Source organism: Grammomys surdaster, unplaced genomic scaffold (assembly GCF_004785775.1).
Source record: "Grammomys surdaster isolate TR1022 unplaced genomic scaffold, NIH_TR_1.0 125671, whole genome shotgun sequence".
NCBI lineage: Eukaryota > Metazoa > Chordata > Mammalia > Rodentia > Muridae > Grammomys > Grammomys surdaster.
This window is the reverse complement of record NW_021620508.1, coordinates 1,655,702-1,674,370: the sequence shown is the minus strand read 5'-3', so window position 1 is coordinate 1,674,370 and position 18,669 is coordinate 1,655,702. Positions and strand designations below refer to the sequence as shown.

The 18,669-nt window shown below is 51.8% G+C and overlaps 1 protein-coding gene across 3 annotated transcripts in view; it reads right to left on the bottom strand.

The window, feature by feature from the left end:
* Sipa1l3 (signal induced proliferation associated 1 like 3) overlaps window positions 1–18,669 on the bottom strand; it is a 204,655-nt gene that overhangs the window by 49,221 nt on the left and 136,765 nt on the right. For all 3 annotated transcript variants that reach the window (XM_028787588.1, XM_028787590.1, XM_028787589.1), the window contains exons 8-10: window positions 17,601–17,758; window positions 10,968–11,544; window positions 3,796–4,070 (exon numbers count right to left, since the gene is read on the bottom strand). In XM_028787588.1, the coding sequence (XP_028643421.1) occupies window positions 3,796–4,070; window positions 10,968–11,544; window positions 17,601–17,758 (1,010 nt within the window). The remainder of the gene's footprint in view (window positions 1–3,795; window positions 4,071–10,967; window positions 11,545–17,600; window positions 17,759–18,669) is intronic.

Here is an 18,669-nt window from a genome sequence, read left to right as displayed (position 1 = left end):
ATCTTTCACATTAGGGCCTGAAGCTTACATGGGGCTGTAACTGCTAGACTGAATCTCTTTTTTTTTTTCCTCCAGGTCTTGGCTTCTCTTCGTCCCCTCCCTTTTCTCTGCACCAGGCCTCTAGTCAGCCAGTGTTTTCAACGAACCAGCCCCTCCCGACACCCCAAGCAGTACTTTGGGCCGGAAAAGCCAATGCCCTCAAAAATCAAAGGACAGTCTCTGCCTTGTTCCCTGGAATCTTGAATGCTGCTGGAAGAGAGGCAGGTGACCTACTTTGCAAGGTGGTTTAAAAAAAAAAAAGAAAAAGAAAAAAAAGAAAAGCACATGAAACCCAGAACCCTGGAAATAGATGCAGGCCCGTGTCTGGCTGGTACACGCACTGTAGTGCAGAGATCCAGCCTGGGGCATGGGGATCCAAGCTGGGCTGCCAGCTCTGCTATCCCTGCCACGGTGTGCACCAGCACCGAGCTTACAGAAGGGTGAGCTCAGGAAAAAATCCACCTCTTAGATCATAAGAGCTATGCTCCGAGAGGCAGGTCCAGAGGACTTCATTCCCATGTTCCTTTGAGACCCTCAGGCATGGCTGCTACAGAGCCATGCGGTGGGACCTGAGGACATGTTCCTGTCCCAGGCCCTACTCAGGGTACCTTTCTGCGGTAGTATGGCGGCGCTGGTGCTCAGTGTTCCTTATGGCTGTTTTGGGGATCAGGAGCCCCAGGCGCCAGGTAGAGAACAGTAGGGACACAACCTCTGACAGAGCCACCAGACAGGCCAGGCTGGCAGAGGTGGAGGAAGGCCACCTACCCTGCCTGAGAATTGCTCTGTGCTCTGAGCCAGGCAGATCTCACTCCTGGATGCTGGCATGAGCATGTGATCCACACCCAACCAATCAGAAACGCCTCTCACCTTAGACAAAGTGACTAGTGTAGGATTGTCACAGGCTTTAAGCAGTTCCTATCAGAGCAGTGAGAATAACCTGGGAGACACTTCTGAAATTATTGGGGTGGGGGAACTGGCTTACAGGCGATTCTGCTATGCTCCTCCCAGGGACCTAGTGACGGCTTCTGTCATCGCCTGCCGCAGCCAGGTGTGACCTAGGTGCAGCAGTGTATAAAAAGTACTGCTTGCTCCCCCCCTCACCCCCCTCTTCTGTTTCCATGTGTTCCCGGCTGGGGTGGGTCGGTCTCCCCCCTCCCCTGTCTATCTGTCTCAGTGTGCCCTTCTCTGCCCTCATAGCTGTGCTGCCGTCCGTCTGCCTCTACCACTTCTTCAGGTCCCCCTCCCCCTCCCCTCAAATAAACCTTTATACCAGGTCTGTCACATGGCCTGATTTCTCAGGGGGGTACCTTGGCATGGCCCCCCAGGCACCCCCTTACACCCACAGGCTGCTGCCGCTGCCACCACATTATATTTTACAACAGGGGAGTATAAAGATCTATTTTTGCAGGCGTTGCTATGCTGGGGAGACCCAGTCCAGAGCTGTGTCACTTGTGGTGGGAGATTGACTGAGAATGACAGGCACACAGACACTAAGCTCGAGATCTTGCATTCCGGGTCCTCTGGCCTCCACTTCCTGAGGGCTGGGGTTGCAGGTGCACGCTAGCACATCTGGTTCACGCGGTGCCGGGGCAGTTGAACCCAGGGCCTTGTGCATGTTACCAGTTGAGCTGTATTCTCAGCTCCAGTATATGACCTTTCATAGCTAAAGAAACTGAGGCCGAGAAGTTCAGGAACTTGCTCACACTCATACAGCCGCAATAGCTAGAAACATAGCCGGCCAGCCTGGTACAGAGTGAGTTCCAGGACAGCCAGGGCTACACAGAGAAACCCTGTCTCGAAAAACCAAACAAAACAACGACAACAACAAAAAAAAACATAGCCGGACTGGTGGCACATGTCTTTAAACAGCACTAGGGGAACTGGGGCAGGTAAACCTGAGTTCAAGGCCAGCCGGTCTACATAGAATTCCAGGCCAGCAAGGCTATATGGTGAGACCCAATCTCAAGGAAAAAAAAACAAAACCTTAAACCAAACAAATAAACAAAGCAAGCCAAGTTGGCACGCCACAGCGCTCTCCGCCCTCCCTCTCCAGCTCTCACACACTGGCTGCCCCGTCTTCCTCATGCCCTGAGCCTTGGAGAGGAGGCCTGAGCATCCAACAGCCACGTGACCAAAGCTGACAGTGCCACTAATCACAGGCACCAGTGGGGTTATTTAGAAGATGTTTTGACAGGTACACCATGCCCACTTGGCAAACAGCAGCAGTAGCCTTCTCTAGTGGGGTCTCTGGCCTTCTAAGCCAGAGTGGATTCCCTCCTGTGGAGCGGGCCTCAAAGCCAATCAGAGTCACTGACTGCCCCATGCCCACCCCTTCCCGAGGCTGGCCCTTTCTTCTCAGTCTAGGCTGGCCTCGAACTCAGTGGTCCTTTTCTCAGCTCTTTGAAAGCTGGAGTAATTGTCATGTATTACCCTCACTCTACTGCTTCTTTCTCTTTCCAGTGCTTGTGGGAGAAGCTCACTCTGAACCCTGGCTGGTCTAGAACTCACTGCATAGGTCAGCCTGGCCTTGAAGTCACAGAGACCGCCGTGCATCTGCTTCCTGATGCACAAAGTGCTGGGATTAAAGGTAGCACTACCACATCCAGCTCTGATGGAACCTTCCAGATACCAAGGCTTGTTGTCTGGCATCACTGAGATCCACGTAGGTTCATTAAACTAACTGTAGACTTAAGTGGGCAAGGTTGGGGAGGGGTGTCTGTATTTGTTTTTGTGGACAACACAGTAGAGTGCTGGGGAGATAGTTCAGTGGTTAGGGGCATCTGCTGCTTACTCATGAAGGTCACGGTTCAGATCCCAGCATAGAGTTAGGTAGTTTACAAACACCTGTAACTCCAGCTCCAAGGGACGTTACGCCCTCTTCCGGTGTTAAGGACACCTGCGCACGCACGCACAGCCACAGCGAGCAGCCTCTGCTGGCCGGAAGCAGAGCTTGTCATGGGTCGGCATTCTGGTTAGGTTGGTTTGCTTCTTTGTTCTGGGGCTGTTGTTTCTGATAGGGTCTCATGTAGCTGAGGCTGTCTGGGAACTTGATATAACACAGAGGGGCCTGGCCTTGAATGCCTGACACACACACACCCCCCCCCCCCCCCCGCCTCTACCTTTCAAGTGCTGGGACTCTAGGCGTATAGCCCCAGACCTTGTGTATCTACTTCCAGGTCGGTCTCTCTCTGTAAGACACAAAGGGCTCACTCCGCCCTGTCCACTGTTGTATGCCTAGCAATGCAGACGGAGCTTGCACATACCAGGGAGCCCCACAAACGCCCCCGTCCGTGTTCTGCTGCTTTCACGCTTTGTGCGCCATCTAGAAAATGAGACTAACATACCCACAGTCGCCAGACAGGTGCACACACAGGACTTACCAGGTCCCACAGACTTTCATTGCTACATTTGCCCTGTCATTGGCCCTCTGAAACCGGGCTTCTCAAAGCAGTTCTCAACCTGGAACCCCTTTCTCAGGGGTCGCTTAAGACCATCGGAAAACACAGATATTACATTGTGATTCATAACAGTAACAAGCTTACAGGTATGAGATAGCAAACAAAAATAATTTTATGGTGGGGGGGTCACCACAACACGAGGAACTGTATTAAAGGGTCACAGCATTAGCGAGGTTGAGAACCACTGACTTACAAGGTTCCTTCACCGAGGTCTTGGGTGACTATGCCAGGAGAAACCCTTGCAGCCATCTGGAGGCTGCCAGCCTCGGCCCCGCCTGCCTCTCAGGGATGCTCTTACCGTCGGGGAGTGCCGTCCTCAAAGGGTGGGATGATCACCACCTTCACAGTGACGGAGGTGCGCAGCAGGTCGATCATCTGGTCGTGGCTTAGTGTCACCACCGCCACCTTGCAGATCTCTACCAGTCGGCTGCCTTGCCGGAGGCCAGCCTGCCAGGCAAACCCATAGTCCTCCACTTCAGCCACGGTGCCGTCATACTTCACGTGGAAGCCCAGCTGGCCCAGGCCGTTCCGCCGCAGGGTCATATCCACGGTCTCCCAGCCGTTGGTCATTACCTGTGGGCAGTGCACAGGCGGGATGAGGCTCAGCCGCTCGGCTCAGGCTCTGAAGACCCTTGTCCAATCAGTCCCCTCTGAGAGGGACTGGCGAGTCTCACTCGCCTTCCAGGTGCCACCAGGATCCCAGTCTGGGCTCCTGGGTTCTGGGTAGGAAATATGCACACACCACTCTGTGGCTGGTATTTTAGAGAGTACAGTAGTCGTGGACTGTAGTCTCCAAATATTCCTGCTTCCTCCTTCACCTCTCAGCCCACTGTAGTCAGCTGTGCGAGTGGTGAGCTGAGCAGGCCTGGCCTTTTGGTTGGGGTATTAACTAACTGACTAACTGATTTTGTGGCACTAGGGATGGAATATACGATGACATGTATTCTAAGTAAATGCTCTACACTGAGCCACGCCCCCAGCCCCTCACTGGGGGATTCTAGGCAGGGGCTCTACCACTGAGCCACGCCCCCAGCCCCTCACTGGGGGATTCTAGGCAGGGGCTCTACCGCTAAGCCACGCCCCCAGCCCCTCACTGGGGGATTCTAGGCGGGGGCTCTACCACTGAGCCACGACCCCAGCCCCTCACTGGGGGATTCTAGGCAGGGCTCTACCACTGAGCCACGCCCCCAGCCCCTTACTAGGGGATTCTAGGCAGGGGCTCTACCACTGAGACACGCCCCCAGTCCCTCACTGGGGGTTTCTAGGCAGGGGTTCTCCCACTGAGCCACACCTTAGCCCCTCACTGGTGGGTTCTACGCAAACGTTCTTAACACTGGATGCCATCTTCAACTCCTCACTGACAGTGTGTGGTGCGTGTGTGCGTGCGTGTGTGTGGTGTGTGCACAGGTTTGTCCTCAGACATGTGTATGTATATGTACACACAAGACATCGAGTGTCCTCTCTGGATCTCTGCATTACTCCCTGGAGGCTAGTCTTTCTCTGAGCCTGGAACATGCTGCTTTTTAGCTAGGATGGTGGCCAGAGGACCCCGCTGATTTGTCTGTCCGTCTCTCACGCCCAGTGCTGGAGTAAGAGGTCCACACGGCAAGCCTGGCTTTGGGTGTTGGATGCTGGAGATAAGACCTCAGGTCCTCACACCTTTACAGCGTCCCCACCCCCTCCGAGCCATCTCCCAGTGCCCCCAGCCTTCTCTGTGACTTTTAATTTTTGTTTTGTTTTGTTTTGTTTTGTTTTTCGAGACAGGGTTTCTCTGTGTAGCCCTGGCTGTCCTGGAACTCTCTCTGTAGAGCAGGCTGTCCTTGAACTCACAGAGATCCACCTGCCTCTGCTTCCCAAGTGCTGGGATTAAAGGCGTGCGCCACCACTGCCCGGCTGTGACTTTTAATTTTGAAGCAGCATCTTTCACTGAATTGCCCAGGCTGTCCTAAGATTTTTGTTTTTCCTACCTCAGCCTTTCTCACTAAGGCCTGGGCGAACACTTAATTGCCAGCGTGAGACTGCGTGGGCCTTTTTGGATTCTGCAGTGGTGACTAGTAATATTTTAGATATGGAAGGCTGTCCGGACAGCTGGAGGCCCCAGAGCTAGGAGAGGGTTGGGCAGAGCCCTTGGTCAAACTCAGGATAAACTCTCGCTGTCCTGACCTGCACCATGTCCTAAGTGTTGCAGTTAGTGCGCAGCGTGGTAGGCTACAGTGCTGGGTGACCTTTATTAGCTTGGGGTCTCACGGCACAAACTTCCACTCAGTGGCATTGTTCTTGGAGGTACAAACCTCCCGACATGGAGCAGACCAGGTCACACAGGCCTCACTTCTCATTTTTTTCAGCTTTACGCGTGCGTGATGCCTCAGTGCCTCTGTATGCATGTCAGGCATAAACACACGCTGACTGGAAGCCCCAGGAGTTGGCTTCCAGTCACTAATCTCAGTCTGCCATTAGTGAATCTTCTTGGGATACCAAAAAACTTACCTTTGCTATGCTACCAACCTGCCAGGTAGGATGTGGTCATTGGTGTTACAGTGGCCTGGCCAGAGCAGAGGTCAGCCAGATTTGCTTCCTTTTCTTTATGTGTCTGTGTGCGTGTAGACCTCAGAGCGGTCAGGAGTGTGCTGAGTTAGCCTTTCCCACTTTACTCCCATGAGACAGGCTCTCTTTTTGAACCAGACTAGCTTTCTGAACTAGACTTGATAACAGCAGCCAGCAAGTCCTGCCAATCATCCTGTTTCTGTCCCCCCACATTGGTATAGGTTTGAGCATGGCCACATTTGGCTTTTTATATGGGTGACAGGGAGGTTTGAACTTGGGTCCTCAGGCTTCTGTAGCAAGAGTTCTTACTCACTGAACCATTCTCCCTAGCCTCGGCAACCACTCTCTGAATGCATCTGAGGCCCACTGCTCAGGAAGGAATGGCCAAAAGCCTATGGCTTGGGAGGTCATAAGCCCTAGTGGGAAAGCTATTCTGCTAAACAGAACATAATGTGCCAGTCAAATTGCCTTCTAAATACTCATGTTTTTTCTCATAGGTTAGTACTGCCATCAGCTTTGGTAACAGACGCTTCCTTTTTCAGTGTTTTCCTTGTTCCACGGCTTGGGAAAGTCATGGCATTGTTAGCTGCAGGAGACTGGACGCAGTGCTAGCAACTGTGCCGCCTACCCGCTTCCACGTCCCCGTTTTGGATGTGTTTTATTTTGTAAATGAGGATGATGGTTACTGCCCTAGGAAGCCACTTGGGCAGGGCAGACCTGCTCACAAGCCCGGGCGCTAGAGGATAGAGCCTGCACTCCATGTGGGTGTGCTCACTGATGGCTGTCATACCCGTGCTCCTTTGTCCCACCCTCAGCTGACCACTGTCCTTGTACCTGTAGACTTACTACATGCAGACTCAAGTTTCAAGGGAAGGAAAAATAACAACGAATAAAACCTAACACATAGTTATTGAAAAGAAAGCAACAAGGCAGATGGCGGCAAATGGTTGCAACTTCCTGGCAGAGTTTTCAATTCTAGACAATGAGACCTCTGGGGACAGGTGTCCAAAGGCTGCAGGAAGGGAGGGACTAAGCCATGGGGTGACCAAAGAGTTTCAGTAAGAAGGCATAGGTGGACAAAGGCCCTGAGGTTGTACACCTGCCTAGTACATCTGAGAAACAGCAGGTCTGTGTGTGTGGTGCAGCACTCCTAGAGGGAGTAACAGGGAGTGAAGGCACAGGCCTCTTTGCCTTTCACCTAGGCTAAGATAAGGGTTTGCAGCACAGAACCAAGGGGCGATCAGATCCCCATGCTGAGGACAGATCACAGTGAGACAAAGGAGGGAGAGAGGGAGGAGGGAAGGAGGGAGGGAGGAAGAGAAGGTGTGTGTGTGTGTGTGTGTGTGTGTGTGTAGGCTCCTGCAATAATTCAGTAGAGGCTAGGCATGGAACAGGCCTACAACCCCAGCATCCCTGAAACTGAGGTAGAAAACCACAGTTTCAAAGCTAGCCTGGGCTACATGATGAGCGTGTCTTAACTCTCCTCCAGTTCCAGAGCCATGGGCAGGCTGTGCTGGGGCGTCGGCACGGGGGAGGGAGGAGCAGCTGCAGGCTGCTTGTCGGTAGTGCTGACAGATGGGGTGTGGGTGTGGGAACACGGGGTCCCTGACCTCGGCACATAATGGACTGGGCCTTTACTCAAACAGGAAGCAAGGCAGCTCGGGAGCAAGCCCAGCCTGCAGTGACTGTGAGGTTCCCAGGGTCACTCGGGCAGCCCTGGGAAGAACCTGAGGAAGAAGCTGGAGACCAGGCTTGTGTGTGGATCTAGGATGTCATGAGTCAGAATAAACTTGAAATCAGAGGACAGTTCTGCTACTTGCAGGCTATATGGGTGCACTTTCCTCTCTGAGCCTCAGTTTCTTCATCTATGAAATGGCGGGAAGAACAGCGTTTGACCTAGTATGAGGACTTGAAATGTCACGCGCACAACTCACTTGACAAACTAACCATTGATCTGCATTTATTGAATGCCTACTGCATGCCTTCCTAAACTTAAGTTTAAGGTCAGAGGATATCAAACAGATGGACACCCCTGGGGTTGAAACCTTACCCTTTCTTACCTGAGTACTGACCAGGCCCAACCTGGCTCAGCTTCCTAGCTCAGACAAGATTGGCTATGTTTGGACCGTAGTGCTGTGAACGGGACCTGATTCTGTTGTCAGGTGACTGACACACTGGCTACAGTGGTTTCATGAAGATGTATGAATTGTGAAGTCAGAGAAGCTGAGATTGGAGTTTAATCAATGCCACCTGAATTTAAGACAGAGCCATGCTACTGGGCAAGGCCATGGCCAACCGGGTCAAGGAAGCTTGCCTAGGCAACGTACGTCTCTAAGCCTTTAAAACTTTTGTATAATATATGTAATAAAAGGAAATAAAACCCTGCACATTGGGCTGGAGAGATGGCTCATCAGTTAAGAGCACTGTCTGCTCTTCCAGAGGTCCTCAGTGTACTCATATAAATAAAATAAATTAATAAATCTTAAAAAAAAAACCAAAACCCTGCTTATTATATAGGATTTTTTTTTGTTTTGTTTTTTGTTTTTTTGAGACAGGGTTTCTCTGTGTAGCCCTGGCTGTCCTGGAACTCACTCTGTAGACCAGGCTGGCCTCGAACTCAGAAATCCACCTGCCTCTGCCTCCCAAGTGCTGGGATTAAAGGCATGCGCCACCACCGCCCAGCTTTTTTCTTACTTTCTTAAGTACTAAAGATTGAACCGAGCCCCTCAGGTGTGCTAAGCAAGCACTCTACCACTGAAGCCCTGGCCCAGCACTAACATAGGCCCAGCGCTGACACAGGATGATTACTGTCTCTATTCTCCAGTAGAGGACAGAGTCACTGTGATGTTTAATACTGGCTGCCAACGTGACTGGGAGAAGGGCTCTGGGCTCACCTGGGGATCTCTGTGACTCTGCTAACTAAGCTGGGAAGATCTGCCTACAGTGGGTGACACCATTCCCTTGGGCTTTGACTTTTCCAAATGGAGAAGGTTAGCTAAGTAATGGCAAGCATGCATCTGTCAACCTCTTGTCACCGTGGCTTCTGTACTGTGACCTGGGACTGTCACTCTTTCTACTAAGCTGCCCCCTTCCTCCCATGAAGCCCAGGTACGATCTCAGCTTTTCTTAATACAATGGTCCAGGCTGTTATCACCACTCATTTGTTGCTAGTCTACCACTCTTGGTTGGGCCAAGAGTTGAGTTGTCCACCAGGAAGGAAAGTAAGATTTTTCGGCTCTTACCCTGACACTGCCTTGTTGTGCTGGAGATGAAACCCAGGGCCTTTTAAACATGCCAGGCAAGTAAGTACTCTACCATCAAGCTATATTCTGACTCAAGGATGAACTTTTCTGTTTTGTTTTGAGACAGGATCTTTCCACATAGCTCTAGATATCCAGGATCTCACTGTGTGACCAGGCTGGCTTTGAACTCACAGAGATCTGCTTGTCATTCCCCCAACCCCCGCTACTGCTGGAATCAAAGGTGTGCACCACCCAAGCCTGGTTAGAATACAATTTTCATCGTATTTTAAAGCCTTGTCTTTGCTGGGCGGTGGTGGCGCACACCTTTAATCCCAGCACTTGGGAGGCAGAGGCAGGCAGATTTCTGAGTTCGAGAGTTCGAGGCCAGCCTGGTCTACAGAGTGAGTTCCAGGACAGCCAGGGCTACACAGAGAAACCCTGTCTCGAAAAACCAACCCCCCCCCAAAAAAAAAAAATAAAAATAAATCCTTGTCTTTTAATACAGAAAGTTAAGCCATTCGTGATTATTGTGATTACTAGTATGAAACTGAATCCAGCATACAATTAAGTTAGTTTCTTTCATTGTACTTTCTCGTATGTTTCTTTTTTTTTTTTTTTTAAAGATTTATTTATTTCATTTATATGAGTACACTGTAGCTGTCTTCAGACACACCAGAAGAGGGCATCAAATCTCATTACAAATGGTTGTGAGCCACCATGTGGTTGCTGGGATTTGAACTCAGGACCTCTGGAAGAGCAGTCAGTGCTCTTAACCACTGAGCCATCTCTCCAGCCCTCTCGTATGTTTCTTGTCTCTCCTCTATACTTTAATGGTCTAGACTGGGGTAGCCAACCTTTTGGTATCTGACATAGTGGTGTGGTCTACCAGTGTGCTGGGCCACATTCATAGCTATCCTGGGTTATGCGGGGCTCGAGGGCCACAGGTTAGACCTGGTCTAGAACTTCTTTTATTTACTTTTCGCTTTTGTAAAAGTGAGTGTCTATGGACAGGTATGTACATGACCAGGTAGGGACTCGGCAGGCACAGAGGCAGGCCAGAGGCGCTGGAAACCGCTGAAGCTGGAGTTACAGGCAGTTGTGAGCTGCCCAACATGGATGCTTGGAATTGAATTCAAGCCTTCTGCAAGAGCGGCGCACAGTCTCAACCTCTCAGCCGTCTCTCCGTCCCCCAGGAACCTTTCCTTCTGTTGTCATTCTTCCAGAGAAAAGCTCTCAGTTTCGGTACCGGGAATTGAATCCAGGGCCTTGTCAAATGCTCTACCCCCAAGCTTATTTCTCTAGCTCCACTTAAACTTTCAGTGTAAGTTTAGACCTGTGTGCTCTATTGACTTTCAGGGGCAATGCATGTGCTCGTTTGTTTGTTTTGTTCTTCCGAGGTGCGGGAATGGGCAACCACAGACTCCTGGCCCACATCTTCTCCAGAACGTTCACCAGACAGACTGAGTGTGTGTGTGTGTGTGTGTGTGTGTGTAAGAGAGAGAGAGAGAGAGAGAGAGAGAGAGAGACAGACAGACAGACAGACAGACAGACAGAGAGACAGAGAGAGTTCTGGTTCTTAGGGCATAAGTTATACCTGACTGCCTGGGCCAGGGAAGGTACTACAATACTTCTGGAACCTTCTGCCAAACACGCAAGACACCCACTGCTGGGCCCTCTTTCTTACCTTTAGCCTCTGGACAATGTCCCTGATGTCCTCCACAGAGCCCTCTGCAGCCTGTAGAAATATGTGGTCCCCTCGGCCGTAGAAGATTTTAATTGTGGAGGAGTCTGGGGTCCAGCCAATGACGTCCCCGCAGTAGCAGTTGAATACCACCTCCTTGGTGCGCAGGTCCAGGAGCACGACAAACTCATTGGAAATCCCCAGAATGCAGTCAATCTCTGAGCCCTGGGCATAGTCCTGAGCTGCCACCCGCCAGGCGATGGCCCCGGCACTGTGCTGTTCTGCACCTGCCCTGGCCTTTGTCTTCTCCTTCTTCTTGGAGGTCAGGGAGATGAGGTTGAACTTGCCGGAGGAGTCGATGGGGGTGTTGGAGACACAGTTTTCAGCTAGGTCCTTCAGGTACTCCTGACGGGTCCTGGTGGCCATCGTATGGAATTTGTCGGATTTGTGAGCAGCGTTCTCAGCGTTAATTACCTTAGCTAGCAAAAAGTCTCTGAAGACGTCAGACTTGCGGAATGTGGTTCCATTAGGGATTGGAGGGCCAAAAGGAGGGGCGTCTTTGGATCGGGTCACAGCCATGCTGAGGAGGGAGAAACCATGTAGAGGAGGGAAAAAAAATACAACTCCTTAAAACCGACAGGATACATACTTGCAACCCCAGCACTTGGGAGGCGGACAAAGAATCAGGAGTTCAAGGTTAGCCTGAGCTACTTAAAACTGCCGCTAGCCAGGGTGATGGTAAGCCACGTGTGGCCAGTCTGGTCTACAGAGTGAATTCCAGGACAGCCAGGGCTACACATGGAAACCCTGTTTCGATCCCCCCCACCAAAAAAAGAGAGAAAGTAAGATCTTGTCTCCTTCCTGTCCACCATGCTGGAAACAGAGCTGTGGGGCCAGGCAAGCACTCTGCTACCGAGCCACACCCTAGTCCTGGGGGAACACCTCTTTTATCAATGGAAGCATATATCTAGTCAATAAATAGCTAGTTAATTAGACTGGAAAGCCAAAGAGCATGTTCTAGAGTATATATACATATATAACATATATAACACACACACACACACACACACACACACACACACACACACACACACGCAGTGCTGGGGATCAGACTCAGGGCTTACACATACTGAACAAGTGATTTACCACTGAGCTGTACCTTCAGTCATCCTTGGTTTTCTGAGACAGTCTCATTATGAAGCCCAGTTGACCTTGAACTTGAGACACCCCATCTCAATTTCCTGAGTGCTGGGATTACAGCTACAGCTCCTGGCTCTGGACTTCACGTACTCTTGTTTTACATAAACTAGGTGTTAGATTACAGTTTGGAGAAAAAAACAAACAGCTTTCCGTCCTCTCTACTGCCCTCGTCAGATGCAAGCTTACAGCCCTTTTCCACTGATCACATGATTTGATTTGACCAACGCCTTGAGAATGAGGGCTTGAACTGTGTGGGTATAGGAGGGATGGAGGGACCTGTACTTCTATACTCGAGAGCTGCAACAGGATGGACAGGCCCCGGGGAGAGTGAGGGAAATCCGGGACAGGCTTGGACACGAGCTGACTCTGAGGGGAAGGTCTTAACCTGTGGGCTGAGACCCTTGGTGGGGTGGCGGTGAATGACTCTTTTACACAGGCTACGTAACAGATGCCCTGCCTATCAGGTATTTATATTATAATTCATAAAGGTAGCAAAATGACAGTTATGAAGTAGCAGTGAAATAATGTTACGGTTGGGGTGACCACAGCATGAGGAGTGCGGTAAAGGGTCACAGTGACGGGAAGGAAGGCTGAGAGCCTAAGGCAGAGTCAGAGCAGTGGTCCCTGCTGTGCCCCATCAGTGTCAGGCTAGCTGGCTGGCTGGGGAACAGTCGTGTGTGTGTGTGTGTGTGTGTGTGTGTGTGTGTGTGTGTGTGTGTGAGATTTAGTTTTTTAAATATTCACTTGATACTAATAACTTACTCTGCAAATCATAGCAACAAAGATTTTGAAAATCTGGTAGTGGCACATGCCTATAATCCAAAAACTCGGGAGGTAGAGGCAGGAGGGTCAGGAATTCAAAGTCTTAGCTACATAGCATGTTGGAGGCCAACCTGGGATTCATGAAATAAAGGAGGAGACTGTAGACTATTCAATACCCTATGCAACCCAAACACAGTGCAATGCCTGTAGGCGTCTGGTTGACCTCTACAGCTCCCTCCGCATCTTGATGGGGAACGGTGTAACATTCGCCGAGCTGTTTGACAGGGGCTTCCTGGATGCTCCTCTCAGCTGTGCAGATACAGCCATTCCGGTCTTTCCACAACTGCTGACTGAGCATACAAATGAACAGACAGCGATGGAGACAGAGAGGGATGGGCCAGGGGATGACAGAAGCTCCTGCTTTGGACAGCAGAGTCTGGGGGGTGGGGTGGGATGAGGCTGAGACAGTGACAGCTAAGACCCCAGACTGGGGAAAACACAGCAGATAGAAGGAACAGCATGTGGGATAGCCCAAGTGGGAAAGAGTACATGCAGAAGGAGGCAAGCCGGGGTCAGAGCTCAGGCGACAGGGGCATGCCACACATGGCCATGGAGGTGTCGCATACTTCCCATCTGCCGTGGTCTGGGAGGAAGGCCTCTCCATAGGCTGCGGCCTCTGAGTGAGTTTGGGAAAAAGGAGTCACTGGTAAGAGGAAAGACGCTGGGGTGCACCCACGTGCAACCTAGTGACATGAGGGGAGGCCAGCTATACCATGTCACTTCATGCGCTGTCTATTGGACACAGTGTAAGCACGCCCTACAATGCCTATGCAATGGCTAAACCAACCGAGGTCACATTCCCCAGAGTGTGTCCCTGTTGCTATATTCTACTTGCTTCTCTCCTTCTCGCCAGGCCATGATAGTGGTGGGGGCTTTGGGCTTTGATACGCTATTCACAGCCTTGCTAGGTGGCCCCTTTCCCAGGGCCCACAACTCTCACTAGCTTCTAGAAACTTCTCTCATGCCTCTTGGTTTGTGTGGTGGGCAGTACTGGTTCCTTGCTGTCCCTAATCCTGGATACTCCAGTTCCCAACAGTCCCCACACTGTGAGCCATCCACACTGCGAGTCTGTTAAGTCCTTGGCGGCGGCGGCTCCTGCTTCTGTCTGGCTCCACAGCAGAAAGAGATGCAAACACAAAAATCACCGTGCCCGCCTCCAATGGCGGGAGATAAGCAACTGTAGAGCTCCAAAGACTGGCCTGAGCCCTGCTTCTCATCTCCATCACTCGAGGCAGTGTCCCTTCCTGAGTAGGCGGGCCACACCCACGCCCATCTGGGCTCAGTGGGTTTCCAGCACCTGCCCAGGCACTCACTACTACCTAGGGTAAGTATGGTGTGTGGACCGACACGGGGAGAAGAAAGTGATTTCCACCAATAAGCAAGGGTAGTGATGGTGCCCCAGCCAGGTCAACCAGGATGGCTGTCTAAGGGAGCGGCTGGCCCACACGGAAGAGCTCTTCCCCTGGCACTCGATTGCTTACTGACAGACTGGCTTTCCTCACCATCCTGACTCACAGTTTTAAGTCATGAGAGTGTACGCTGAAGGTTCTGGACGACAGGAATAGCTGGCTCCCCGGTTTTAGCTGGAGGGGCTAGACTTCTTTACAAACCTCAGGCTCAGGGAAGATGCTCGTGGCCACTAAGAAATGGCAAAAGACAACTGCGCAAGCAGAAGATGTGTGGCCACCAGGCCTCCTTATCCTCTAGAGCCCAGCAGGAGCTTCTAGAACATGTGAAATTATTAATTCAGTTATTGTTTTCGAAGTGCCTATAGTGTGTGTCGCTGGCCCTTAAAGTCCTCTGATGTGTTAACCAGGCTCGGTGGCACACGCCTGTAATTCTGCCACTTGTGAGGTGGACAGAGAAGAGTCCAAAGCCCTCTTTGGATACAGAGTTTGAGGCCAGCCTAGGCTACATGATGCCCATGAGTACATATACATGCATGGGTCCAGGCAGGAGGGCGGGGTAGGCTGGCCTCGGGATTCTTCTCACAGCACTGAGGGTTAGGTCTGCCCCAGTGGGTGCCTTGGAATGGGTAAGGCGCACAGGTTGTATCACTGACACTTCCTTTCTTTAAAAACCCAGACAAGAGGAGACAGTGAAGCAAGCAAGGGAAAATGCTAACATGTTACATCTGCTGGCGGGGTGCATGGTGTCTGTTCCAGGATTTTCTGTACTTCTCAGAATGTTTAAAGTACTGCATAGTAAAAGTCTTTTAAAATTAAATTGTAAAACGACAACAACAACAACACCCCAAAAAGCCAGAAAGGGTTGTGTGTCAGGAAGAAGTCACCCTGGAGACCAAGCCTGAGCTTGCCTGGAGAAGTGGGAGGCGGGAGGAGGCCACTGGACTACAAGGTAGGTAAGGAAGGCAGAGAGGACAAGCACGGTGCAGTGGTGTACCCCATATTCCCTACATTCGGGTAGCTGAAGCAGGAGGATCACATGTTTGAGACCAGCCTGGGTTATATAGTTGAGTTGCAGGCTAGCCTGTGGTAGATGGCAAAACTTTGCCTCTAAAAAGCCAAGGGTGTGGCTGGGGCACTAGGTCAGAGGAACAGCACTTGCCCAGCATGAGTGAGGCTTGTGTCCAGGAGAAACACACAAACACACACACACACACACCCCAAAACAACCAACCCACTGTACCCCCAAAGAAACCCCGACTTAGGGGTACCTGGACATATTAAGTTGGTCACGGTGGCTCAGGTTTATAATTCCAGTCCTTGGGAAGCTGAGGCAGGAGGATGACTATGGGTTTGAGGCCAGTTTGCGCTATAAAACATATCTGAGACCAGCATGGCTATGTGAAAATGTCTACAGAACAATACAAACCAAGCCCCAGAAATAAAGCAGAACCAGGCTTCAGTGTGAAGTCTTGCCTGGCATGGATGCAGCCTGTATTTGACCCCCTATCCAGTGCCACTCCCCTGCCAAAGTAAAAAGGACTGAGGGGGAGGGGAGAAGGGCCACCTGACTACCTCGGCCTTCCTGCTGACCTCTGAGGCACAAGAAGGCTGCCTCCTCTTCCCGGGCAGGCATCTGTCCTCTGTCACTCAGGCTACCTTTCAGGTGCGGAGGAACAGTTGAGAGTCTAAGGTGCCAGCCAGCATCCTGCAGCTGTGACCGCACGTTCCACTAACAAGGGGGGTGGCCTTGAGCCAGGGCAATGACTGGTGGTGCTGGTCCCCAGCAGCCACCGGGCAATGCATCCCACACAGCAGCTCACATCAGCTGCATGAGAAAATCAAACTAATACTGCCTGCAGCAAGACCACGTCTACCAGTGTACAGGGAGGGGGCCCCTCACTCCCCCACGCCCGCTGCCACCGTTTTCTAGATGGCTCCATGCTTGATGGTGACGGCGATGACTGTGGAAACAAGGTGGCTCCGCGCAGGCGCCAGCAAACCGTCCCAATGCCAGTCCTTGGAGGGAAACTGTCATGTATCCACTCAACAGAATTCTGGAATGCAAAGAATGCCAGCCCCTGGGCTGCACGGCAGCGGCTCTAGCCAGCCAGCACTTGTGCTGACACAGAACACTAGGTGCGCGGGCTAGAGACACAGAGGCAGTGTTCGTGGTGAGGAGCTGGCCGAAAGGGCTGCTGCAGCTGCCCGCCCTCCCTCCTGTGGTCTGTGTGCGAAACGGTACGCCTCTTCTAGTCCCCGGCTGATGGCCAGGGCCTGGTTTGCTGGGTCGGGTGCGTCGGAGGATCCAGCTCTAACCTGTTCTTAGTCTTCAAGGGACAGCCACTAACATGGGGAAGCCCTGCTGTTACAGAGAGCAAAGAACAGGCTTGAGGCCTGGGTTACGAGTCTATGTGGGAAAACTCCCCAATTCAACACGCCTATCATCCTAACATCCAGCCAGGAGGATTGAGTTTGAATATAGCCTGGGCTACATAGAGAGACTTTGTCTCCAGAACCTTCCCAAACAATACTCAACAATACTATAAGCAGGGCCCTCGTGTAAGTGGTCCCAGAGAGCCTCTACCCTGGCTTTGCTGGAGCCTGCCTCTAGGTCATCACCCCTGTAGCTAGCTCTCTGTTGTCATGACAATGCCAGGCCAGGCACTGAGCTCCCCGAGACACCTGACTCCAGCCAGGCCAGAGGGCCTCCAGAGTTTCTGCTCAAGTCCCGGTGACACGTGTAGTTGTTCTTTCTCTCTTTTTCTCATCGAGACGGGGTCTCGAGTCGTCCCGGCTGGCCTTAAACTTGATATACGGCTGAGGATGACCTTGAACTTCTGATTCTCCTGCCTCTGCCTTCCAAACATTGGGGTTACAGGAATCTACCACTGTCCTTAGTTTACGTGGCACTGGGCATCAAACTCAGAACTCTGTGCATGCTGGGCAAGCTTTCTGTGAACTGAGCCACACCCCCAGCGCAATCAATTTCTCTCCCCTCTAGCTGGGAAGATGTTAAACTGAGTGCTGCCAGAAAACGAACCATGGAACACTCAGCCGAGCCTTCCTGTGACTCCAAGAGCCAGTACATATGACCGTATCTTCCTGTCGGCCAGAAGCGGGGTGGTTTCCATTCCTTACCAGCAGAAAGTTCCAAGAAATACAGACCCTGAAGGGAACCAGGGAGCCAGGACTCTGGTAGCCATACCTATAGCAGACATTCTCAGTGCAGGGGTTATGGACGCGCACGATGATGAAGACGTGCTGGAAGTGCGAGCGGATGTTCTTAGGGGTGAAAGGTAAGGCGCCGGGCTCCTGGAAGATGATCGTCACGATGTCATTCCCTATGTGCCTCTTCCTCAGGAGCTGGAAGCAGAGGGGGAGGAGGTAAGGGTCACAGGACAGCTCTAAGAATCCTACCCAGACTGCCTTGCTGGATTCCCATGCCCACTCCCACCAGAGGGCGCATGTGAGCACCGGAGTCAGGCCTTGTCCCTAGATGCTCCGAGCCCTTCTGACTCCTCACTCAGGGGAATGGACAAGGCCAAGAAGCCCCCACACGTGGCCCTCTGGCCTCTGACGCGGCCTGTTTTCCTCCCACACCTGCCCGGATGCTCTTCCAACACTCCAGGAAAGCCTTCCTCTTGCAAACAGTGGGAATGGCTGTCCCTGCTGCCCCAGAGCCCCATCTGGCTTCCTTCTTCCTTAACTCCTCTTGGAGATTTCTGTCATCCACAGCAAATCTCTAAGATCTGTCCTGCCCCGGCATGCCTTTGCCTTTTCGTATTCTGTATCCGATATTTATGGCTGCACTTTGCACACAGAGGCTTTCCCTCGTTTATCTCTTCTCAGTTAGGTTGTCAGTGACAAGAAAATGGGACGTTGTTTTGACTGTTGCCTATAACCATACCCTTAGTTCCTAGCAAAGAGTTTGACAAACTGGATTTGCTTGGCAAATCATATTTACTGCAGGAGGACTCAGGTTGGAGACCCTGGATCTACTCAGGCCATGTGGACAATGACAGAGTCTGACCAGAATGCACAGGCAGGGCCACTCCTAGGAGGCTCTCTCCCCTGGACTCCGAGAGCTGAGGTTCGGATGCCCCAGGGAGCCATGTCGGTTCTCCCCTGCTCCATCTCTGGAAGGGGTGTCTCCATGGTGTCTTCTTTATTGGCCAAGACTATAACTGATATCCCCCACACCCTTTTCTTTTCTGGAGGGTGGGGAAGACAGGTCTCATGCAGCCCAGGCTAGGACTCACACTCAGGAAGCAGCT